The sequence below is a fragment of the Rattus norvegicus genome, chromosome 4 (assembly GCF_036323735.1).
Source record: "Rattus norvegicus strain BN/NHsdMcwi chromosome 4, GRCr8, whole genome shotgun sequence".
Taxonomy (NCBI): Eukaryota; Metazoa; Chordata; class Mammalia; order Rodentia; family Muridae; genus Rattus; species Rattus norvegicus.
Window position 1 is genome coordinate 34,829,945 of NC_086022.1, and position 26,962 is coordinate 34,856,906.

General features: G+C 40.7%; 1 protein-coding gene across 3 annotated transcripts in view; it reads left to right on the forward strand.

The window, feature by feature from the left end:
• The window catches only part of Dync1i1 (dynein cytoplasmic 1 intermediate chain 1), a 313,335-nt gene that overhangs the window by 10,632 nt on the left and 275,741 nt on the right, over positions 1 to 26,962 (forward strand). For all 3 annotated transcript variants that reach the window (XM_006236026.5, XM_017592509.3, NM_019234.2), the window contains exon 2: positions 23,435 to 23,551. In XM_006236026.5, the coding sequence (XP_006236088.1) occupies positions 23,444 to 23,551 (108 nt within the window). In that variant the 5' untranslated portion in view covers positions 23,435 to 23,443. The remainder of the gene's footprint in view (positions 1 to 23,434; positions 23,552 to 26,962) is intronic.

The window sequence follows — 26,962 nt, forward strand, 5'->3', positions numbered from 1 at the left end:
TGATTCCTTTCTCCTACACTGGGCAGTAAACATATGTAGAGTGTTTTCTCAGCTCTTTGAAGAAAAACACAAAACTAAAGCTGCTTGACTATGTGTTTCATAAACTGAAATGTCGATATAAACTGACATGACAGCTCCATGGTTAAGGAGGAGGTTTTTATTGTAGATATGGGAGAGAGAACAGCCAAAGGCATCTAGAAAAGTCCAGAGCAAAGAGAGAAAGAAATAGACTAGACATGGCTCCCAGATTGGATATGGCCAGGGGTATCTGTGAGAGAGGGAGAATAGCAGAAGATAAAGAACAAAATATCATAGTTGAAAAAGTGGGAGCGGAGCATAGAGGGAGGGAGGGAACAAACCCATTGAGAATAACAGGGTCATGTGAAGAATGATCATTGCAGGGACGGAAGGTTGTGAGCTGGAGAGAGTTCAGGGTAGAGAAAGAGGGGAGACAGGCGGGATGCTAGCATGGCCTTCTAAATGCATAACCAAATACTTGGGATGCTGAGAAAGTCTGGAGGCCAGCTTAGGTTTTTGATACACTGACAGATGCCACAGGTAGCCATATGTCCCTTCTGCCATACATAAGGAAAATGCCTCCTTTGGAGATGGGAACCATTTTTCACAAGTTTCTGAGAAAGGCCAGCTTTTATCTAACACCAGAAATCCTCTTATAGCACAGTTTGAGGTTGTTTCTATTTATTTAGACCACCTTTTAGAGTTTGGAGAGTTGAAATTTCCTTTGGACCTGGTAATATGGACTTGGTGCTTTCTTATATTCACACCCTCTTCATAGGGCAGTATATAGCCAGGGACAGGGAAGAAGCATCCTTGGTAGTTTCCAGAACTTGCTTATGGAAAACGAGAGTAACCAGAATCTTGACTTACTGGGATGTAGTGGGGCCATGGGTTCACTGATCAGGTCAGGCTGTCAGATAGATAATACAATGAGAAACAATTCCCTTTCTTTAACAAAGCCACAATGGGAGACTTTTCTTGCACATGTTTCATGTGCACTGTGTGGGTCAGCCAGGGTCTTTCCCATCATATGTATTCTAAACCCCAAATGTGGAGGCTCCACCTTGAAATACCATCACTGCTGCAACATTACATAACAGATAGGCACTGCTTTTGTGAGGTGACCCATAGCAAGCTTTTCTGGCTTGTATTCATTGGCAAAAACCAATCACATAGCCTTACCTTATGTCAGTGGCTCCTTGAATGATGTCTTATGGCAATGGAGCAGAACATATTGTGATTGACAACAATGAGAATGACACTGGAGGGGAAGAGGGTTTGCCTGGGAGCTGCCAATGCTGATGATAAACACTTCCCAGACACCTACTCTAATGATATCATCCCACTCATTAGCACCTGAAAGGATGTTTTTAGAATATTTAATGCATAGAAATTATTAGTACCCATCATGATAAAAATAGGCTATCAGAAAAATAAGCTTGCAAATCTGGATTTTTGTTGATAATTAATAACATGCATGTAATATTAAAATTAATATTAAAATTCGCTTTCTTTCTTTAGTAGTTTTTCAATATCACTTAGGACTTAGACTGTCCCAGCTAAGACCAATATTCACTATTCTGTACATTCCTTCCTTTGAATTTGCCAGCCATACAGTCTTCAGTTTTACTGTAGCAAAACCATTTCTATTGATGTTTTAATCTTCATTCTCCTCTTTTGTTCTTAGCTTTGATGTGAGATAGAAAGAAAACAAAGTATTTAGATTCAGTGGGAATGGATTAGCATGACTAGTAACTCAAATTTAAATCCACTCCAACTGCTTACTATTCATTCAACCTTGACAAGTAATTCTGTCTGCCTGTACCTTGTCTTCTTCATCTATAAAATGGAATCGATGTCAAGAGTATACAAGAGTATACATTTCCTAGTGCCATGACAAGACATGAAAGAATAAATCTCAATTAATTTTCCATTCCTCAGATGGTTCATTTTTCATGCAGTTGTTTTGGTATATTCAACACAAACATTGACTTCCAGGAATGAAGGAATTGACATGTTGAGCATTTTTGGTCCTCAACTAATATGGGCTTAATAATTCTTGACATAGGACTTTTTTGGGGAGGATGGACTTATGTATCCCTAACTGGCCTCCAATTTGAAATGAAGATGAGGATGACCATGATCTTCTTAACCTCCTGCTTCTACCTCTTACGTTCATCACCAAAGCAAATTTGATATCAGGCTGGACATGTTAGACAATCACTCTACCAAGTGAGTTACATCCCAAGTCTGAATCCTAGTCCTTCTGATGCAGGATCACGATGTAGAGTCTATGCTCTACCTGTGCCTGATAAATGCCTGGTTTGGGGGTGATATGCTAGAATTATGGCACATTGACACAACACTCTTTGGGCTTGTAAGGTGACCATAGCTCAAAGATCACAAGAGTGTCAGTCTTGCATCTATTCTAGTCTGGTTATTCAGGTCTGTTGAGATCTTGTTAAGTTAAAATTAAATAGGGCATAAACTCATTGTTAAGTCATGGAGACATTCTGCTCGTGGGCTCCAGAAAGGTGGAAAATCCACAAGCTTACAGTGTGGACTTAACAAAATAATCAGCATCACAGGCAATATTTGACAACCGAGAGTCGGCTGTGGGCCAGAGGGTCTGTAGCTGATACAGCAGTCTGCAGGTCTCTGTCCTCCTCCTCCCCTGCAGCACTGCATGAAGGTAGGCAGAGCTCTGTGTGTCTATGGCCCTCTGTGCTGCAGGATGGAGGACAGATCTATGGGTGTCTTTCCCTACCCACACCATGTGATAGGGCTGAATGCAGGTTTCTGTCTGTCTTCCTCCTCCCACCCTGTGCTGCCTGGATTTGATTTTTATGTACCTTAGTCATAAAAGAGCTTGGCCACAAAACAAGGCACCACACAGGATTAACAAAGGACTGCCACCTGCTCTGTCCTAAAGAACACCACCAACAACAAAGTGTCTCTTTGCCTAATGCTGGGAGAGAGGTTGTTTTCTTGTCTTGTTTCTCTTGTTTGTTTTTGAGACAGGATTTCATGCTGCCTTTGGACTACTGATCCTTTTGCTACCTCCTTGGTGTCGGGATGATTATAGGTGTATGTCATCACCACCAACTTCAAACCAATTCTTTAATGCCAAATGGAAGAAGTTTGAAAGGAATAGCACTGAGTTTGTGAGCTGCACGCTAGCAAATGGCTACATATAAGGAGTTTTTCTTGGCAAGCTGCTGTGAGGATGCTTACCAATTGTAACTCAGAATCAATGACATGGAGATCCTTTGTCTCAACTTATTTAAGTGGTAGACTGGAATCCTATAAGGAAAGGGTGTCTAATTATAGAGTGTCTCAGGTGTCCCCTGCAGTGAGAATTTGCTGATGAGAGGTCAAACCACTGTTTGGTAACTGCTACTTGACTTTTCTCCCAACTTAATCTATAATTCTATATACTACCCACCCTGCTCTGTTCAAGTCCTGCTGTGAACGTGAAGCCAACCCAACCATGGGACCTGGTGCCAAACTGAAGCATTAAATGCAGTGGTCTGTGTCAACGTCCTTTCTGTTCTACTTGTTCAAGATTGCAATATTCATCCATTCATTCTTTCACTCATTCATTTGTTTCTTCAGGAAGCATTCATTAAATTCCTATTAGCCATGAGAGCAGTGTCAGAGTAACAGGTGTAGCTGACAAAAGCTTGTAATGACAGCTCGTAGCAGTCATTAATCCAAAAAGAAACCTAGATGAGGTAACACATGCCTGGAATCTAGTACTCAGGAAGTTAAGAGCCTCAGTTCTGCTTGGGCCACACTGAAAATTAAAGGGTCTGGAAAGGTGGTTGAGTGGATAAGAACATTTGCTGCTTTTTCAAAGAACCCAAGTTCAATTCCCAGCACCCATGTGGGGTGGCTCACAACTGCTTGTAACTCCAGTTCCAGAGAAATCTGACACCTCTAGTCTCCATGGGCACTCAAATCGAATGCTCATACCTCATACATACACATGCATAATTTTAAAGTAACATAAACAACTCTTTGAGAAAAAGTCAGGCCTATACCTGTAATGTTCGAAACCAGCCTGGTCTACAGGGTGGATTCCAGGACAGCCAAGGCTACATAGAAAAACTAAAACCAAACCAAAGCATAACAGCAGACACTGAACAACCATATTAGTTCTAAGGCATAAACCTATACTCCCTACACCCAACCATACCGTTTCTGGTATGAGAAACAGAAAACCATGCAATGCTTCTATTATGCAAAGAATGTATATTAGACATGCCAGGGTATCCACTTTGAAGCTTAATTTCTCACATTTTCCTGCTATAAAGCAAAGGTGTGATATGTAAGGAAGTGTTAATTTGAGTTGTTCGCATTGGTTAACACCCTGAATTCGATAGCGTTGACTTAATGTGTAAATGCTTGAATTTTTCAAGTTGATTAAAAAAAATACATATTTTTCTTCTGCATTGCAACGGGACCAGAAAGCAAAAATAATTGCCCTGGGTCACTTATAGCTGGAGAGGAAAACGTATTGCTCATTGACTTTCTAGCCCCCAAAGCCATTCAACCATATGTTGCAGTCTCCTTGAACTGTGCTTTCCTGAAGACACGGCCCCGCTTCTGTGACTGGCTCCTACTGCTCTCCATCCGGTTTCCCAGTTCCCATACTAAGCACATGTCAGCGTCTGGCTGCTGCAGCTCTCCCATCACAGAGCCCACTTTGTGTTCCAGCTACAGCATGCTGTCTGCAGTGTGCTGCGCCATCTCGTGCATTTACCACATTTCCCCATGCCGTGTTGCCCGAGTTTTCCCACCCAACCACATTACAACTTTTTGAGACGGGCTCTATTTTGATCATTTGTGTAAAGTTCTGAGGTATACTCAGAACAACACTTTCATTTGATAGAGCCTTTGTAAGTTGTCATTCAGTTAATTAACATAAAGACATAAATTAACATAACATAAAGATAAATTTAGTATTATGGATGTAATTATGAGAGCCTCTAAGTCTTTGCCAAAAAAAAAAGAGTTGATTTAAAGGTATTTGAGAGTAAGTTAAAATGACTTATTTTAAACCACATGTTTTTCTATTATATGCAGAATCTAGCCATTAATATGTCCATAATTAATATGTGCATTTATATATATGTATATACATATATATATATATATATATATATATATATATATATACTTTGCACATGTGGTTATGGTATGATATAAAGAAAAGAGAACAAGAAAGGCTAACTGTTAGGGAAGGGGAAGAACTGAATGCAGGTGATGGATATGAGTTATGAAAGATGGATATGAGTTATAAAGATGATTGCTTTCCCAGCTCTAATTCTTTTATGGAACTTCAGGTTTTGGCAGTAAATGAGTGCATAAAATACATTTGATTTCGAAGGTATAAAATATGGGAAGTTTCCTCAGCTTCTATTTGGAATGTCTATGCTAACTATATAAAAATTCATCAAGACTTTGAGTCCAGTTAATTTGTGTGTGTGATGTCTTTATTTTTAAGGGTGTTTCTTTTTATAATAAAGCTTAAAAATTAAAAAAAGTAAAGATAAAATAACTCAAAGATTTAACTTACAATGACCGTTTTATAAATTAATGTGAGTCTTCCTGCTTTGCATGAGAAACATATGTTAAATAGTCAAGGAGTTCTCTCTTCTCTTACATCAGGCAGGGCACCCCACCTTTCTCTTGACCATGCCTTACCCTTGTGCAAAGAGTCACTTGTACAGCAAAGAGTGAATCTGAGGGGAGAAGTATGTCCTGATCTCCGAGACGAAATTGGAATTACTAACTTTGTGTACACCTATGCGGATGCATGCTCGTACATGTCTGGGAAGTGCTTCTTGAACATCCACATTGTTTCATGTGCTCATATGTCATACTGAAACTATGATATGGATGTGATCTGAGCTAGCAATTAATATACACACAAGCATTTCTAAGGTATGGATTTTTAGCCTTGAAATTCTAGATCATTCTTGTACATCCCAGGTCCTCTAGCACCATGGCAATGAGTAAATACGCAACCAATGTACGTCTACATTATACATTAAGTCACGAGCATAATATGCCAACTTTCAACTTGCTGGGAGAAATGCAGTCTCCGGTTTGTTTGGTTTCAAGGAATGACAGACAGTAAGTGACCCTGCACGACTTCCAAATTCTTCCAGAGTTCCTTAATATCAATACCTGTTACTCAAGACATTACATCTGTGCATTTATTCTGATAGTTTGCAACACTGTGGTTGATTGGGAAACCTCTAATTGAATTGATATCAAGTCAAGGAATGATCTGGAATAGGGCAGCCTACTATAGAAAAGGAGATAGAAGAGCTCCTTTCAATGGCTACTTTGCATATTTTGTCGCTCCTTGACACGAGACGATTCCCCCACCACTTTACAATTCTCTCTGCCAAAACTTGTTCTCTTTCAAATCCAATATATACAAGCCTATGTTCACTCAGAGAGACAGATGGTTGAAAATGGCTGTAGCTAAATTAAAGTTTCTGAATTAAAAAAAAATGCATGTAGTATCAGGCAGGTTTACGCCTTTTTAAGAACGGGGTAAATCTGTCCTGAGTGCTGTCTCATACCATGGAGTTAGCCATTCAAATATAGCATGCTGTGCCAGGTCTCAGGCTGGGGAATTTGTAGAAGCTTTTCAGCTAGCCATTTGCTTTCTAAAAAGGTCTAAAGATTGTGCTGATTGGATAAATGGCCAATACCCAAAGCCTAGAGTGTCACTCAGCATTTGCGCTGACATAATCTGCAAGAGCATGTTCCACTCCTGCACGTCTGGCAGGGCAGTATGGGGCTTTTCTAATTTTGTGGAGATGTTGGAATAGTTACAAATGTAGGGTAAGCATCACTTTTCAGCGACTTAACTTGTGTTTTCTCCTGTCTGCTTGCTGGTTGATTTAACAAATAGACATGAGGGAATTCTGTGGGAGACTTTCAGTGCTCTATGAGTGCAGTATTTGTTACATGTGCACCCAGATAGTAAACAGCAGATAGTAGCCACTAACATAGAGCTGGCTCAGTCTCCTTTGTCAATGGTCGTCAGCCAGTTCTGCTCACCCTGACCTCTTGTGTAAATGTCAGGCTCATCTCAGCAAGAAAATAATTGATTGAGAAAGAACAAAAACAGAGACAAATTTAGAGTTTAAAATGTATTAATTGTAGAAATGATAAAGATTTCTCCCTCTAACCTCCACAAAAAAATAATAAATCATGTGAATGTGCTTGCCTGTTCAATACTAACACTATGAAACAATATTTTCCTTTAGCGTCTGCTGTAATGCAGATTCTAATTTATTCATAACCAGAATGGCTGTCTATGTCCACCAACATGATTTCAACACTCTGCAATGAACTGGGATTTTTGTTTTAAAAGGATGGTATAATACACAGTTTATGATAGAAGTAAATTATCCAATGAAAATCTTCTGTTTCTCTCCTACCTTCAGAGAACAACAGATCCTCTTGGCGCATAGCACAGCATGTCTCTCACTGTAGGCTAACTACTTACCTCAGTGTAGTATTGAAAGACCTCCCTCTATTTTAGGTTCCCTTGCATTTTCTGTGCAAGCTAGAGTGGCGGCTAACTCAATCTTCGCAGTCTAAGCTTGGATTTCATTCCCATCTTCATTATCTCCCAACATCATTTTGTACTTAATGTTGTATCCATATCAAATTAATCATCCTCCAGATGCATCATCCTCCCTAACCCCACTTCCACCCTCCCTTTGTCCAGACTTCCTTCTCTACTTGTGAAGTGCCACTCACCTAGGCTCTTCTACGTCTTATTTATGTGGTAATGCATTTGATCCACCTACTCTGCAAAGCTCTTGTTCATTCCCTCTATGGACAAGGTAGTCATCACAGACCATTGATTTACATAGTTCTGTGTCGTAGTCTCCTTCTTTATCACCCATAAGAGCAAACACTGGAAGGACAACTGCAGACACAAAGCAAATGACTGGAAGCAACCAAGAAACAAAATAGAGGAAGGAGAACAACCCAATTAAATGCTGTGATCATGAGAGTGGGTCAAAGGACCGAGAAAAATATAACCCTAGGCATACATAGTCTGTAAGAGTCTGTGCTGTGAAGAGTGGACTTTGATGTCAAAGTGATTTGCTTTGGACAAATTCTCTACATGGCCTTTTTACACCGCTGTTTCTCTATCATATGTTCTGTAGGGCTTGGTAGATCTTGTCATTTCATAGACTGGCCCACATTCTATACCAGGAGAGAGGACCAAGATAGACAGGTCTGCCTGCTGATGCTGTCAGAATCTTATTCACTTCATAGAAAAATATGGCCTGTGTATAAGGACATCAGGCTGGGGGTAGTCCCAGCTACAGCTAGTCAGATATAAAGATTTGCTTCTTAACAGTTACAGTAAAGATTGATTGCTCCAGGTTACTTGAAAGCCACTTATTTTTAGATTTATTCATTTATTATCTTAGCAACTCAGAGAAAGCATCTCTAAGTACAACAAAGAATACTGTTTGGAAGCACAGATGAGTTTTACAGTTTTAAAAAGAAAGACCAGCCTTCAGCTTGATGTTTTAGTCTAAAGCATTTGGGGCAATAAATCCTAGACTGCTGAATTTATTACTTATGAGTAAACAATAGAGGCGGCTAATTATCAATTCAATGGGTCTTGCTAACTAGCCCATTTGGAGTCAGAAATGTGAAGCAGGGAGAAAAATTTGCATCAATGGACCTATAGTGGTAGGAACGTAATGAAAGGTAGTTTAATAGGTGAAGTGATATGGGAGTGAATGGTTGCTGCACGTTTGTGCTGGTGGATGTGGAAAGAGTTTCCTTCACTATGGAAATAAAGTGGCCTTGGTTTTGCTTTGTTCTGTATTCTTTTGTTTTGTTTTGTTTTACGTAACCAGGGATTTCTTTGAATTTGTCCTTTAGAAAGCACAGCACTCTAGGGAAGACAGTGATCGGAAGATTCCTGGCATTTTGGTAAAAGCATGGAAAATTTCCATTCCTATGTAGTGGTTGTTTAGCAGCAGCTTAAGAGGGATTTCCTGAGCTCACTGCCTGGTGCAACGGGGCAGTGCTTCCTTAGCCGTGGCTCTAGCGTGGGATGCTGTACCAGAAGGGGAAAAGTCACACCAGCAGAATGCCAGTAGCATGGTAGTGCCTCCTCCATTTTGTCCTGCACTTGATGCTAAGGACATCTGTGAGTCGTGCTTGGCCCATGTCTGTGACATGGTCAGGATTCAGTCCCACAGATTGTGGCACTAACTAGTGAAATGTGAGAAATCGATTGCATGGGAAGGTGCTCTTCTTCAAGTGGTACCCTCAGATGAGGCATGCCCCTGCCTAGACACAGAAGAAAGGCCCATCCTTATTTCTCACCAAGGACACGGACCTTTGGTTATACCATTTTCAAAAAAAATGTAATTACATTTGTTTGTTTGTTCATTTTTTATATGTGTGAGTGGGTGTACATGCCACTGTGTTTGTGGGTGGTGGGGAGGGGAGGCAGGTAATCCCTTCCAGCCTGTGGTTCTGGAACTCAAGTTGTCAAGTTTGACAGAGAGCACACTCACCAGCTGACTCATCCCATCAGCCCTGACTGGGACTCTTCTTCATCAAATCTCTATCAGAACACAAGTTTAACTGTTTATGTATGTCTTCAATCCCACAGAAGGGCAGAAGTCTCCTATGCTGTGTAAAATTTATATAAATAAAATTATAATTTTGCATGGTTAATCTGTTGTTTATTATAGGGTCCCCAGACAGTGAATCGAAGACAAAAGGAAAAGATATTTTTTTTTCCTCTCCCACGTCTGATGGCTTACAAAAGCCTTCTTGAGAGTCTGACTGAGTTGTGATGCAAAAAGGTGAACGGGAGTTATCAGGGAATTGGCAATGAGAAAATGTTTCTTTTGAAATTTACCAAGTTATAAAGGCATGGAATGGTTTGGTATGTGACATCAAAAACAAGAACTGGGAAGTCTATAGATGAAGAGAGGGGCAAAGGAAAGCACAGTGACATAGAATTTGGGTACATACCACCACAGATATGTTGTAATGAGTGAAGTTTATTCATCAGAATTTGGTGACCTAAAGATGATGTACTACTTATAGAGGGTTTACAATGAGGAACAAGGTTAATCAAGAAGGAAATACAAGATTAAGAGAGTATAGGGACCACCAGATGAGCAATGATGTGAATGCATCTGAATAAGATTGCAAATTTTACATATCGATATTTGGCAGACTGTTGATATATGCCTGTGGGGTATGGTGCGTGTGAAGTTTTGGAGGCTGACCGAGGAATGTAGAAGAATATGACGTGGCAGCATTGTGTAAGAAGATTTATTAAATGCTTGGATTGGATTGCTTGAGAAAGGAAGTCCCTCACAATCGACTTTACAACCCTAACCACTGGCCAGAAGCAGAAGCACTCAAGGAATTTCCCAGTAATGGAAAAAGGAAGACCACATGTATTTTTGTAGTTGTCTAGAAACAAGGTTGGGGATCTTGAGGGTCAGAGAGCTCTGAAAAGTCTGTGAACTACATGGTTGTCTTATTCATGGCTAGCAGATATTACGGGATGTTTTGCCATACATGCAAGGAAAGCCATGGTTGTGTAAGAGTTTGTGTTTGTTTCTATCAGCCAGCACTACAAAAGGAAACCACATAAAAGCCAATAGACAAGAAGCACCTTGTCTATTTGACATGGAATGTGTGTTCTGGATGCCTACTGTAGGTCCAATGTGGTGCTGGAATTAGCATGCCAGTTCCAAATGAAGATTACATCATGGTTTCTGCTGCCTGCCCCTTTTCATGTTTCTTAAGAGCACTGGGGTGGAAATTTCTTTTTATTTATATCAACGACTTTAGCATCTCTAGAACTAGAGATATACACTTTCTTATGTATAAAGTGCCAGGCTTCTTGATTTAGTTACCTGGCCTAATACTTAACTCAAAGGATGCCTCATCTTTTTCAGATGTTTTGATCCAAGAATCCTCTGTGAGCCCTTTATCTCTCTTCCTGCTGGTTTCCTTTTTGACATTCCCTGCAGGGCTCCCATGCCCTTACTTGAGGCTCCATTTTCTCATTCCTCTTCTGCCCTAATCTTAATAGAGACAATTCCATAATACTTCCCTACAGTTGTCCAACCGCTCTATTTCTGCTGTGCCTTTGTAGGCATTCAAAGATTCAACTTGAAATTCTCATTTTTCTAAGGACTCTTGATTTCATCTGAGCATTTCCTGAGGGGAAATACTCTAAGAACCAAATGGCTGATTCTCTTAATTGAGGGACAATTCGTTTTTGCAAAGAGAATCATGCTGAATCTCTAAGTTAATGAAATGCACTGTAGGGGTCAGAAATAAGACTGAGATTTTTCAACTTTTTGGCAAAGATAACAACGGCTTTCAGGTCCTTTAAGATTTAAGAGCTCTCATCCAGACTATGTTAACTGGATGAGGATAGATTCCCTATAGTTGATTTTGTTCTCTAGTATAATGGGCCTCTGGGCTGAGTGCTTGAGTCTCTCCTGTCTAATGTACTGCAATTTCCAATGCTCCAATTTCATCTTAAGCAGGCAATTTGGCTGCTCAGAATCAGGAAGCAAAGAAAGAAGGACTAGTGATAGTCTACAGATATGACAGTCATAAACATACCTCAGAAATGCTTCATGAACAAAGAAAAGGCTTTGAAAATATTGCTTCATTTCCTAGATAAGAAGTTATATGAATACAATTGAAAGATATGTAGACACAATATGGATGTTCAAAACTCTGTGTCTATGTAGAGTTAAAATAGTTGTCTGTTGAAGAAAATAGATTCTTTCTAGGTAGATAAAACTCATGAAGTCCTGAAGACCACTCAATATTGGTTTGGTGACGTGCTTGCAAATTTCACAGGCAAAGGCTTTCATTGCAATTCACATGTCCTACCATGAGGAGGTGATATAGTGTGATAGAAGTATTGAACTGAAAGAAGACAAATAGTGTCCACTCCAAAAGTCTTTTAAGAAGTCTTTCCTTTGGCTTAAAGTGTGTGTGTATGTGCTGAGGGAAGAAAGGGAATGGGGCCACAGAAAAGTCTTTGTTTAGGTATTTGGAGGGGATCCCAGGACCTGTTCAAATAGATAAGAGCTCTACCATGGAGTTACACCCCCAACCCCTGAAAGGGCTTCCTGGTTTGTATTCCTTACCTCATGCCTTGGTAGCAAGTAAGATATCTCTCACACGCAGTTCTACAGGAAGTTTTTCTCAAGGCCTCATGTTCACTTTCTATTATTCATCACTCTATGTATCTAAGGTCCTAAATCTTCCAGGTACTTCCAAATTGTTTTCATTGTAGAGTTCCTGTGCCTAAATTCCTGTACCCAATCTCATTTCTGCGCTTTGTGATTGTCTACTGTGTCTTTCGCTTACTTGTTTCTTATAAAGTAAAAGTTCAAGCTTGTTCCTTTGGGTTATATCTTATGTGGTGACATTTTATTAAGTGCATGCCACTGCAAGCTTTAGAATCAACTCCATGTTAAGGGGAGCAGGTCGAGTAAGAGTACAGCTTGGAGATCTTATCAGGCTCCAACACATACTTGATATCGTAAGTGTCAAAGCTATTTTCTTTCTTTCTTTTTTTTTTTTTTGGTTCTTTTTTTCGGAGCTGGGGACCGAACCCAGGGCCTTGCGCTTCCTAGGCAAGCGCTCTGCCACTGAGCCAAATCCCCAACCAGCTATTTTCATAATAACACTATAACACCATCATTTTATTGTAATGATATTTACAGGGAGGATAAAAGAAATCTTGAATTTAATTGTTGGTGTCTAAGTGTGACTTCAGGCAGGGGTACCACATCACTAGTGATGGCAGCAAACTCAATTGCTGTGTAATCACAGCTTGAAAAGAAACCCAACTGTGCTTAAGGCTGTTCTTCATGAGCACAACAAATAGGAGAATTCCTGAACGTGCCTTCTTTGGAGTAAATACTATTGTGTGGCAAAGAAAATGCAAACCTTTACTGTAGCTTACCAACAGTTAGTGGTTGTCATAAGAAAACTCCTTGTTGTGCTAGTTCAAAATGTGAACTCGAAATATTGCCTTTTCCCTCCCATAAATACTTTTTTTTTGCCTTGAAACAGCAACTGACAGACTATGAATTTGGAGATTCAAGACTTCAATAAATCAAAATGATTTAGAAATATTGGAAAATTTTGAGATCTGAATATAGTACATAGAACAGTAGTTAGAGAAAATGGGGCTCTGGAGGAAAAGTTCTCATAGAACTAAATATGAATTGTTTTTCTCACTTGGTTACCTCAGGAAAGGGCCAAGACATCCTTTCAGGGATGTGGAGGGAGCTCAGTGGTAAAGCTCTTGCCTGGCAAAGGGATACAGACACGTGGTATATGCAAGGCTCTGAGTTGGGGAGAAAGTTTTCTATAAAGTCCATTCCTAAGCTTGTCTCTTGGAGAGTGCAGCTGTCTATAATGTCTTGCTAATGATAAAATGTGTTTGCAAATTTCACGGGCAAAGACTTTCATTGCAATTCACATGTCCTACCATGAGGAAGTGATATAGTATGATAGAAGTATTGAGGGGAGCTTTGACCTGCCACACTGTGAGCTTGAGAGTTCTACAATACATTGGTAGTTACAATCTTCAGCTTGGATTCTTGGATACTACATAATGAAGTATGTCACCAATTGAGAGAGTTTGCAAAATTCAATATTCTCTATTGATTTTTCCCCAAACAATTATATGACATTAGAAAATCACACATGGCTAAAAGGTTCATTCAAAGTGCAAGATAGATCTGTGAACTTGAAGGTTAAAAACGTTCAGCACACACAATGTACATTGGCTAATGTGATTTATATACACATTGCAGTGAACCTTCAAGGAACCGTGCTAGGAGTTGACTTTTGGTCTAAAATCAAAGAAAGCCCACAATTACCTGAAGAGGCTACGTGAGGCCTTCTTCCTCAGACTATATATCTATAGGCGGCCAACTATTCTTCATATACTTCAACTAAAATACCAGGTCACAGCAGACTGCACAGAAGCAGCTGGGAGAATCCACCTGCTTTCTATTTAGACATTTAAAAGATACGTGAAAATGTAAAAATGTTGCAGTCTTTTTAATATTTTTTTGTCTTTGAGGACAATACTTTTAAAATTAAAAGGCTGTATTTGTTGTTCTAAAATTAATTATTAAGCATAATTACATTTTATTAGCTTTCATAGTTAACATAGTTCATGTTAGTAGATATGACCACAAATAAACAAAAACGGTTAAGGTACTTGGTATTTCATAAGGCCATTTCATAAGGAGGGTATAAGCAGGTACATTGAATAAAATGTTTGAGAACTTCTCTTGTACAGTATCATTAGTTATGGATACTGTCCTATCATGAAATAAATACCTTTAGTATTTTCAGTCTACTGGTTGGGTGTAGAAATCTAGGAAACAAGGTAGAAAGGTAGGTTGGGTGATAAAGAACTTGCCTTGGGGACTTGAGATCAATTTCCCAAATCTGCACTGAAAAATGCCATAACCAACTAAAGGCTGGACATACTGGCATGTGTTTGTAATCCCAGAGCTCATGTGGTAGAGACAGAAAGATCCCTGCGGCTCCCTGGCTTGCCTGCCTAGCATACTTGATGAATTCCAGGCTGGTATTTAGACCCAGGGTCTGAAAAAAGGTGGGTAGCACTTCAGGAATGACCATAGAAATTATCCTCTGGCCTCCAAATACACGTCTGCATACACACACTTGGTTGCAGAAAGCACGCTGGGGATTTAGCTCCATGGTAGTGTATGTGTCTCTCACGTGCAAGGCTCTGCGATCCTTGTTCAGTGCTACAACCACTCCAAAAATACTAAACATCCTTTGTAAATCTTCTTAAGCCCATTTCTTTCTGAGATATCTGCTTGTTTTGTTTTATTTTATTGTGAGATGTGGCTGTGGAAATGAATTCATGTTTGTGGTGGGTATCATCGCTTGGTTTCCCAACTGAGTAGACTAAGCTGTACTTCATGCCAGAAAGGTGCAATAAGCCTGTCAATTATCAGATTTCTTACACATACCTGGTGGCAGATGGAAAGTCCAATATCTGATAGGGAGGAGCTGAGAAGAACAACTGTTCTCAGGCAGGAAACGAGAACTTACCACTGAACATTTTTTTTCAATGCATCTGGCAACAGCTAGGCGTGACTTAAACCTTATAGAATTCCAGCCTTAAGCTTAAAAATACATTGGTGTATGCCAGCATTAGAAATGGAATCTCCAGCTGCTGCCAACCTAGACAGCCAAAGGAAATAGAGACCCTGTATTGTTCAGAAACTCAGCCTTGGCAGGAGCTATTACTGGGCAGCTGTGTAAACTGAGCTAATCCTGTGGCTTCTCCTGCAGACTCTTGGTTCTAAGTGGGAATGAACCATAAGGACATGAACAAATGTGAACGGAAAGGTGTTGGGTCATATTCCTGAATGCTGAAGGTTTGCATTTCCCCGAGGGTATGGATGGATATAAGAACGGTGCAGGTGATGGCAGGGGAGCTCCTGGAGTCATGACTTGACTGTGCTTTCCTTCCTCCATTGGGCTTTATCTTTTCCTTTCACTTTCTCGTTTCCTCTTTCCCTCTACTCTCATTCTGTCTTCTGTTGACCACACTCCTTGGGGGCAAATGAGTGGTACGAAGTAGGATGTCTGCTCTCACTGTTCCATGATTCCTGTGTTCACAGAAGAATTGATTAAGTCATGCATTTAATCATGACTTTTAAAATAGACTTTCCTTGGTGTCACACTTCTCACCAACTCTTTTGCTTTTCCTTCGTTTGTAAATTCTTGTTGGTGGAGGTCTTTCTGTCCTGGCCTCCTCTCCCTAATTGGCTTAGACTTTCAAGCACATGAATTGACTGTCCTGGCTCTTGGGCTTCTAATATTAAATCAGCAACATGCTATGCCTCTAAGATGTACACCTACCTATTCTTCTGGCAGCGCACTCTAAGTGATTGTTGGAACCTCTCAATTCTGAGGTAGAGTGGAACTAGGGATGTGAGCTAGGATTCCCATGAAAATTAATTCTCCTAATAATGGGGAAAAACAGAAATAAAGAGAGGTGGATGTCTTAGCTTGAGGGACTGTCACAGTGATGAAACACCATGGCTAAAGTAACTGGGAAGGACAGGGTCTATTTGTCTTACACTTCCCCACAGAACTGTTCATCAGCAAAGGAAGTCAGGGCAGGAACCTGGAGGCAGGAGCTGATGCAGAGGCCATGGAGGGGTGCTGCTTACTGGCTTGCTCATCATGATTTGCTCAGCCTGCTTTCTTACAGGACCCAGGACCACTAGCCCAGGGATGGCACCACCCACCATATGTGCTGGGCTCTCCCCCATCACTAACTAATTTTAAAAAATTTTTCATGCAAGTTTGCCTACTGCCTGATCTTGGGGAAACATTGTCTTAATCGAGGTTCCCTCCTCTCAAATGACTTTAGCTTGTGTCAAGTTGACATAAACTATCCAGGACCAAAGTGGAGGTGAAGGAGTGTTGGCAGAAAAGAAACAGACTCCTGTGGGTTTTTAATGTCTGTTAGGCACTTTTATGAGATCTTTGCTCACATTGGTGTATTAATTGAGGTCCAAACCATGGCAGTTTGAATCTCTAAACCATCGGACTGGCTGGTGATTGGTGTTTGAAGTCCAGACCACATGGAGCAGGTGATTTGAATTTTAAACTGTTTTGGAGTCAGTGTCTTTAGGTAGGGGAAGAAACAGAGAAGGCAAGGTGGGCTTGTGCTCCATTATATTGAAACTGGTGGGAAGGTTTGGCATTGGGAGACCAGATGTGGGAGACTGAGGAATTGTTGGAAGAGTGCATTTGACAAAAGACACAAAAGAAAGGAGTATAGAGCAAGAGACACTGGGGTGAAAGGAGGTGAGAGCATGGAACTTGGCTACAGAAAGCAGAGCAGGCATGGGGGTGGGGTGCATCAACGGACCTTAGAATAGATGGAAGTGAGTAAAATTCAGCTGCAGTTGGCCGTAAGCCCAGTGGAGGCAAGCCGTGAATTGGATAATGGGTGAGAGGATATGCTATGATTAGACAGGGAAAAGCCTGTTCTCAGAGATGTGTATGATCTGTCTTCTCAACCTTTTGCCATCCATAAGTGGAAAAGACAAGCTTTTCAAGTGTGTGAAGTGAGCATTAGTTAGCATGGGTGATTACGACTCATATTTTCTGGACTAAGAGTGTCAGAATCACCATGAGGCTCTTTAACTCACATACCTCAGGTTTTGTGTTCCAGTCTACCCTCAGAGGCTCTATTTGATGTTCAGGGAGATACAGAGAGAGGGTGGGGCTAAGAAGGTCCCTTAGAAATCCTGTGGAGAAGAAATCCAGGACTCAATGAGAAGATCAAACCTAAGGATAATAGGTATAGAAGAGAGTGAAGACTCCCAGCTCAAAGGACCAGTAAATATCTTCAACAAAATCATAGAAGAAAACTTCCCTAACCTAAAAAAAGAGATACCCATAGGCATACAAGAAGCCTACAGAACTCCAAATAGATTGGACCAGAAAAGAAACACCTCCCGTCACATAATTGTCAAAACACCAAACGCACAAAATAAAGAAAGAATATTAAAAGCAGTAAGGGAAAAAGGTCAAGTAACATATAAAGGCAGACCTATCAGAATCACACCAGACTTTTTGCCAGAAACTATGAAGGCCAGAAGATCCTGGACAGATGTCATACAGACCCTAAGAGAACACAAATGCCAGCCCAGGTTACTGTATCCTGCAAAACTCTCAATTAACATAGATGGAGAAACCAAGATATTCCATGACAAAACCAAATTTACACAATATCTTTCTACAAATCCAGCACTATAAAGGATAATAAAGGGTAAAGCCCAACATAAGGAGGCAAGCTATACCCTAGAAGAAGCAAGAAACTAATCATCTTGGCAACAAAACAAAGAGAAGAAAAGCACACAAACATAACCTCACATCCAAATATGAATATAACAGGAAGCAATAATCACTATTCCTTAATATCTCTCAACATCAATGGCCTCAACTCCCCAATAAAAAGACATAGATTAACAAACTGGATACGCAATGAGGACCCTGCATTCTGCTGCCTACAGGAAACACACCTCAGAGACAAAAACAGACACTACCTCAGAGTGAAAGGCTGGAAAACAACTTTCCAAGCAAATGGTCAGAAGAAGCAAGCTGGAGTAGCCATTCTAATATCAAATAAAATCAATTTTCAATTAAAAGTCATCAAAAAAGATAAGGAAGGACACTTATATTCATCAAAGGAAAAATCCACCAAGATGAACTCTCAATCCTCATCTTCGGTTGGTTTATATACAAGTGTGCAATTTCTAGGCTTGAAAGTAAAATGATGCTATCTGGTGCTGGATAGAGGAGCCTTATTTTTTATTATGGCAGCTTGCTATTTTTGTAACATGGTGATTTGGTTGAACACAATAAAGTACAGTAGTAACTGATCTCCCCTTCTTCCTGGATGAGTGAGGAGATGATTAAATGTTGATGTCAGCATCCTTGAGCATATTCAGATGAGCTTCTGCTTCTGTTGAAAAGGATGCTGTGTTTGATTGTGGTCCGAAGCTTTGAAGCACTACTTGGCATCTCCTTCCTTGGAGGTCTCACTGTTTAAACATAACAGATTTGATAGCTTGTTGGTAAGGTGAGGTCCAGCTTGTCTCCACTAGGTCATCTTCATGTGAATCCGGTGGTTATATGGTTTTGTTTTAGGGATATTTCATTTTTTAATAACGATTTTAGCTGACATTCATGGAGAGAATGAATCCTTAGAACTGTGCCACTAGCGAAAGGAAATCCTGTCTAGAGTATGTTTCTTTACAAAGCTGTGTCACACCATCCTTTGGGCCCTCTGCTGGAAAAGTAGAATCAAGTCTCAAATAATGCCTTTTAAATTGTATCCTCTAGTATTATAGATGTAGGGCAGTACTGTATCATACCTCTGTGGATGTAAAATAGCTTGTACCTGCTTTATGATACGTAGTAGTGACCATGCTTTATCAGAGCTGTTTTTAATGATGTTGCTCAGAATGTTTTCTTTCCAGATGATGATTGAGAAGCTAATTTAAAAAAAAAATGGTGCCAGGTACCACAAGAGTAACAGAACTGTGCTGTTTTCTCGGTTTATTTTTTTACTTTTTTTTTTTAATGGAGTGTGCTGGATGTCTCTACAGTTTTGTTCAGATGACTGCAGAACCTGCTGCTGTTGATGCATAACACACTGCTATTATTGGTCTTTTTATATAAATATATATATATATATATATACAGATATATAATTTGAATTTTTTGAAACTTTAGCTGTGCTGTCAACTTTGGAAAAAAGTATCCCCGTTTACTGTGTTGAGTTGGCACTGTACAGAAATTAACAGCCATATTGGTCTAGAAATGTTGAACTTAAGTTTTTTCCATTTGTACAGGGGTAACACACTGTATTAAATATGTAAGGTCTTATCTACGTGGGTTTGATTACAAAAACTAATAAAGTATTCTCTAAATTTAAAAAAAAATAAAAAAAAGAAATCCTGTGGAGGTCAATGCTGACACTGCCTTTAAGCCACTGTGTAAGGAAGGCACAGCCCTATGTGTGAAAGCCCATTCATTTCCTAAACCCTTTATGAGGCACTCTACTGAGGTTTCTTATTCCCCTGGGGGTTGATGCTAAGTATCTAGTTTGGAATGGATCCAAAAATCGATACACAGTCAGGCCCTTTAGAGTTGAGTCCTTCCGCGATGTGGCTCCACTACACTTAAAAAGATGAGCTTTCATCTCCTTAATTCACTTCCTGTTTTAGTCTCTTCGGTGCTTTCTGGGGTGTCTTAATAGTCTTAGTTCTATGGCTTAGAATACTATCATTAGTAATTAGCACTGTCAGACATACCTGTCTGCCTGCCTACTCTGGGCAACTTCCTTGTCCTTGTACCTTGCTCAGAAGACAATCTAATTCTTCCTTGGTTGAGCTTTGTATCTGTGGTGGCCTGTCTATGATTGGGAATGAGCTCATGGGGTGTCCTATCCCTCCACATTGAACTGTTGGTTACTCATGGATTCCGAAAGAGGGACAGTCAATCTCTTCAAGCTGTGTGCGTACTGGTGAGCCCCATCAGATACCAGTGAATAATGGCCAACTCTTGGTCACACAGATGACCCCTGTTAAAATCAGTGGGTCATAAAACAAAGCCAAAAGGCTTGGAGGTGAGAGATTAGTCAGGAGGAGAATTGCTGACATAGGGTGGGAGAGAAATAAGAGAAGATGGTGGATGAGAGTAATCAGAATGGTGTGTGTGTGTGTGTGTGTGTGTGTGTGTGTGTGTGTGTGTGTGTGTGTGGTGTGTGCATGCATTGTATGTATACAGGAAATTGTTAAAGAAGAAAACTAATAGAAAAAATATCACAACCAATTTAGGATGTTTTGGGAATATGATTTGTTCCAGATGATGGTAATGAGTAGCTAAAGTAGGGCTGGGTGATTTTGAACGGGAAGACCATAAGAAATAGTTGGGGAGAGGTGGAGAAAGGGGAAAACTGAATGCTCTAGAAGTTTCTCCAGTCTGATTTCCGCTTAGGAGAAAATGGCTGTCTTAGTTAGGGTTATTCTGCTATAAACAGACACCATGACCCAAGCAAGTCTTACAAAGGACAACATTTAATTGGGGCTGGCTTACAGGTTCAGAGGTTCAGTCCATTATCATCAAGGTGGAAAGCATGGCAGCATCCAGGCAGGCACGGTGCAGGAGGAGCTGAGAGTTCTGCATTTTCATCTAAAGGCTGTTAGCAGAATACTGCCTTCCAGGCAGCTAGGGTGAGGGTCTTAAGCTCACACCCACAGGGACATACCTACTCCAACAAAGCCACACCTCCTAAGAGTGCCACTCCCTGGGCCAAGCATCACAAGGGCTATTGTTCAAACAGTGATTTTCATATTTATGCAATAGTTTAACCACAGAGAAATTCCAGCTGCATCGATTCCAATAGATCCACTGGCTAAAAGCAGAAAGCTTTTGTAAGTAACACCATCATGTTCCACCTGCCAGACGTCTCACATCTTGTGCTGAATAGTGTTGGCCACCAGTACTTTAGTGATAAATGTTTGTAAATCCTGTCATTTCTCAAACAAAGAAAGGAAAAAAGATCAAACCATGTAACTGTTTTGATCCATGGTTCACCACATCAACTATCAGGTAGAGCTAGTGCAAAGAGCCTGCCTTGAGCATGTACTTCCGCTCTGCTCTCCTCCTCAGGATATCTATGTGCCTATGGATTTGGAGCTCAGATTTTTAAGTCCTGTGCAGATGAAGGGCTTCAAGCTTCATTCCAGAGCTTCAGCCCCTGGGCTCCCTTTTGATATTTTGATGAATCAGCTGTGTGGCTATGTTTTCTGTCCATTGACACCCAAATGTCCCTGTGCTCAAAGGTTGCTGGTTGTTGCATACAGATTAAACTTTTCTGTTTGCCTTTTCCCTTTTGGTCTTCTCCTTCCGTTCTTTGTGTCGTCCCCTTGGCTCTCTTGAAGCTAAATTGTTGTAGAATATTTCTCTTTTCCTTCCATACCCCTCAGTCCGCCTTGAAGGACTCCATCCTCTGGCCATGCAAGACACAATCTCAACTGCTGACCCTAATTGCACTTCCTTCCCAGTGCAGGTGCAGGAGAATCAGAGGGATGCTGGCAGCAGTCTCCTGGCAGCTAGCCTAATTTCTAGTGTCTGCTCCTACTGTCACACATGCAGGGACAAGTACAGGGTTGAGCAACTTCCATTTTTATTCTCTCCCCTTCCCTTTCAGAAAGGTGCTGTGATTGGTCATCTCCCACTTCTATCAAATAGAAGTCTTTTTTATTTTTTTTTTCTGATCTCTCAGGCTTCGCCTTTCTGCTCACACACACACTTCAACTGAAGTTTATTGTTGTTTGTCTGGATTCCTCACGTCTCCTGGACACACCCTCCAGGCTTCTCCTTCTTCTGCATCTCCATCTTTGCACATCCTAATACTCTCTTCATTTGTGAGTTCCTGATACTCTAGGGTATCCAATGCAAGTTCTACTAACTCCACTGGGCTTACCCAAGTCTGATTCTCCCAGATCTTTGCTATGTATTTGTTTATTTTGGTGGGCATTTCCTTGAGGTTAAACTTCAGGGCTTGGATGTGGAAAGTGGCTCATAGTACATGAAAGTGTCTACCATGCAGTGGTTGGACAGCCTTCATTTCCATGGGTTTCCTCCTTATGTGTTTCCACAATGGAAGCGTTTATGAGCATTGGTCACTGGTCTTCTCCAAATTCCTTGTATTGGAAAATGTTCCAGCCCCATGGTCATAAACACTGCCATTGTAACATTAAGGTTACACCTCAGGCCTGGAGAGATGGCTTGGCAGTGAGAATATTTGCTGTTATCACAGAAGACCCAAGTTCAAGTCCCAGCACACACATGGTTCACAACTACCTGAAACTCTAGTTCCAAAGAACCCAATATCCTCTTTTGACCTCTGCAGGTTCAATGAACACATGTGCTACATATGTTAATAGACAGGCAAAATAAGCACACACAAAAAATAAGTGTGTTTTTTAAGTGATAAATAAAATTAAACTTTATTTGGATGAATCGTCTCAGAATTCAACACAGGGTTATCTCCCATTTCTTGTGTCCATCAGCTCCCTTTACTTTGAGTGAGGTCAGTGTGCTAAAATAAGAATATTGCACTCAGTATGCAAATGAAAGTTGATAGAAATAGTGTTATCTGGGAGATGAAATTAAGTGTGACAGATTGGGAGGAGTTTAGAGAAAGAAAAAGATTAGTATGTTGGGTCTTCAGCAGCTGTCTTCCGAGAGGCATGTAATGTTCGGCAAAATGAAATTTCCCTAAGCTCCGCGGAGGATTGTTTATCCAGTCCATAGAAATCTGAGCAGGGCACACTCTGGGGTTCCTGACAGCCTATTTTCTTTGTGCATTGTGGAGATGAATTGCTCCATTAGCATCTAAACTTCAAGTCATCATGAGGCTTCTTTTTCTCCTTCTCTCCTTTTGTTTATCTGTGAAGAAAGTTGTACAAAAAAAAAAATGTTGCTTCCCTGGAAGTTAGTTGATATTCTTTTTCAACTCAGATGACAACATCGAATTTCTTTAGTCACTTATGGATACATAATAGGCAAAGAATCACACCATGCTAGAGCAAACCTAAATTCTTTTTTCTGATTCTTCTACACAGACTAACGAAAACCTATTATTGCCCGAAAGTCACATTTGGAAGCTGCATTTGCTTTTGAGTGATTTCGTAACGATGATACAAATAAAATTACTTAAATACTCTCTCACTTTCTCTCTCTCCTTTTCTCCAAGGAAGCAAATATGTCTGACAAGAGCGACCTAAAAGCTGAGCTGGAGCGCAAAAAGCAGCGCTTAGCGCAGATAAGAGAGGAGAAGAAACGGAAGGAAGAGGAGAGGAAAAAGAAAGAGGTGAGGCTGGAACTGGGTTGCTGTGGGGCAAAAGGATCACTGGGGTCTGAGGAACAAGTTACATAGACAAACAGGACCCCCTTTAGAATTCTCATGAAATTTGAATAAAAATGTGTGAGCATATCTGCACACTTTGTCAAGCATTACCTAAGTAGTGACTAGTGCATGGCTCAAATGTCCCCAAGCCCAGGTTCACTCTAGATTTAAACAGAACTCTGGAAGCTGTCTGTGATCCCTTTGCTGATGGCCATTCTTTAATCGTTCTGGGATTTGCTCTCCTAGCCTTAAACTGGGAACAATGATTGGCTTACTTTACAGAACTTCCAAGATTAGAATGTCCTTCTCTCCCGCTGCCTGGGACCTAGAATATAGTTTATACTTGTGTTAGTTTTAAGGGAAAGAAATCTTTCTATGTGCTTCTTTCTGTGTACTTATTTTTGCAAGAAAAAAACAGGACAATTATTTTAGAGGACATAACAGAAATCAGCACCAGTGGATTTCAGTTTATTCCTATACAGGGTGCATTTCTCCTGGTCAATAAAAATCCTTGGCCCAGGTAAGTGGTTAAAGAAGGAAGGTGGATGGATAGTGTTGGGTGTTATGGTATTAGGGGGTTTTAGAGACCTGCTGTGGCCCTTCTTCATGTCACCAAACAGCAAGGACCCAGAGGCGGGACACCTTTTCTCCTGGTAAACTCAGGGGCTAAAGTCTCTCCACCCCAAATTCAAAGCCTGTCTGTCATATACCTTTTTCTGCCATTTCAATCCAAGAAGTGATTTACTCTTTTCTTCTCCCATTTGTTGTGACAGATTAGGAATGGTACACTTGATAAGCAGAAACCACATGGCAAAGATATTTGTCAATAGTCTTCTAGAAAGAAATCTTTGTACAGAGTGATGACCCTGCATTAAGAGAAACCGGAACTTCTCCCCACACAGAAATCTTTTTCCAGAAAAAAATAAGTGTACTTCTGTGCCTCCTGCCCTAAATAGATGCTGCTTCATGCTGCAAGTTTAAGAGAGTAAAAGGCGATTTACAACGTTTATTATTTTCCAACAAAGAAAGACGTAATTGCAGTCACCGTTTAGCCCTCTGCCTTCTCCCACCTCTCTGAGCCCTACACTTTGATTGATGTGATAGTGTGTTTGTCCTTGATCTTCTGCATAATGGTTTTCCCGGCAAGATCTTTGCTGCTATGTATGCAGGTTGTGGGTGAAATAGAGGTGAGAACTGACATGGACGGCTATTCATTTGTATGGGAAGCCCAAAAAAGCATTAGGTAATTATGTTTCCCTTCTCTCAAATGTCAACAGTTACTGTATCTTTAAAGCACCTGCTATTCCTTGCTAATAATGGGTTTCCTTTTAAACTGACATTCTAACATCCAAATTGAATTTCATGGAATTACTATGAAGTATGATGTGATATAAGAAATCTGGTTCCAAATTAAGCTGTCTGTTCCAGCCTTCTCACTTTATACGTTTTGGAAGAATCATGGGCCAACGAGCAGGACAAAGTTAGCTTTCTTTTATTTATCCATCTATTTATTTATATTAATATTTATTAATATACATTAACATTTATTGTTGTTGTTATTGCTGTTATTGGTACACCAAGCAGTTTTTTTAAAATAAAGGTCTCACCCTCTGCACAGCAAAGATTGCCTCTGGATTCTAGAAGGCAGGTAGTGCTTCTGGCCTCCCTATGCCTCTAGAAGCCGAGCTACGGAAGGTCTTACTCTCCTCCTCCCTTAACTCACAGTGTAGCTCAAAGCCACAGGGTAATTCAGAGTCCTTCACTCTGACCTTCAGTTCCATCCAGAAGGTTCAAATTAGAGCTCAATTTTGGATTGCCCTGGTGATGTTGTATTTAAGGTGCGCCTTGGCTTTAAATATCCTCTCTGCACAATCTCTCATCCCTCAGGAAGCTCTTTCCTCCATTTCATTTAAACATCTCTCTTTTTTTAAAAACACCTATTTGTTTATTTGGTGAGTGAATAGATCGGGGCTTATGTGTGCAACACTGAATGTACAGAGCTCCTTCACTCCTTCTACCACGTGGGTCCTAATGATTGAACTACTGAACTTAAGATAATCCGGCTACTCATAGAAGGGTTTATTTGGGGCTTACCTTTCCAGAGAGCTAAGACTCCATCACCATCATGGCAGGTGGGGAGGGAACAAGGCAACAGGAAAAGGTGATAGCTCACAGGCTCATATCTCAAGCAGGAAACAGAGAATATGAACTTGGGTTGGTGGAGGCTTTTGAAACCTTGAAGCCCGCCTTCAGTCTCGCACTTCCTCCAGCAAGACCATAACCTTATGCCTCCCTTAAGAGTGTCAACAATTCAAGAGCAAGTGTTCAAGCCTGACAGTATGGGTGACATCTCATTAAAACAACTATCGCCATGGAGCCCTCCCGCCAGTCCCGGTTTAAATATCCTTTGCAGACAGTCTGGCTCCGTTTGTTTTGTGCTCCCAGTGTCATCAGACAGAGGGTATTAAACCTGCTTACATACAGGGGCTTTTTGCATTGTATATGGCTCGGAAACTTGGTTCTGTCCTTTACAGAATGGCCTTTAGTGTGGGCCTCTGGGAACTTGTCTTCTTGACAGAGTTCTGTATAGATTCCAAAAGCTAGTAGAGAGAAATGGGTCAGTGACTCCTAAGAACCCTTCTCATTATTGTGACCAAGTACCTGACAAAGGCCACTTAAGGAAGAAAGGATTGCTTGGTTTGGTTTAAGGGATAAAGCCAGAGACTGCCTCACTTAGGGATCCATTCCACTTGCAGACACCCAACCGCTACACTATTGTTGATGCCAAGAAGCTCTTCCTGACAGGAATGGGTGTTCCCTGAGAGGTTCCACCAGCACCCAACCAACACAGATTCAGATACTCAGAGCCAATCATCAGACTGAGTCTAGAGACCTCAGTGGAAGGGCTAAGGGAAGGACTGAAGGAGGTGAAGAGGATTGCAGCCCCATAGGAAGAACAACAATATCGACTAACTGGACTACGTCGTGCTCCCAGGGACTAAACCCCCAACCAAAGAGTATACTTGGAGGGAGCCATTGCTCCAGATACATATGTAGCAGAAAAGGGCCTTATCTGACATCAGTGGAGGGGAAGGCCCTTGGTCCGGTGGAGGCTCAGTGCCCCAGCATAGGGGGATGCTATAGGGGTGAGGCAGGAGTAGGTGGAGGAGCACCCTCATAGAAGCAGGGGAAGGGGGAGAGAGGGGATGGACTGGGGGTTTGTGGAGGGGTAACTTGGAAGGGGATATCGTTTGAAATATAAACAAATAAATTGACTTATTAAAAATAAGCAAAATAAAATATTGACACATTTTTAAAAGGGGGATAAAGAAAGTCTTTCTAGGTGAGAAAGACATAGTAGCAAATGTTGCTTTA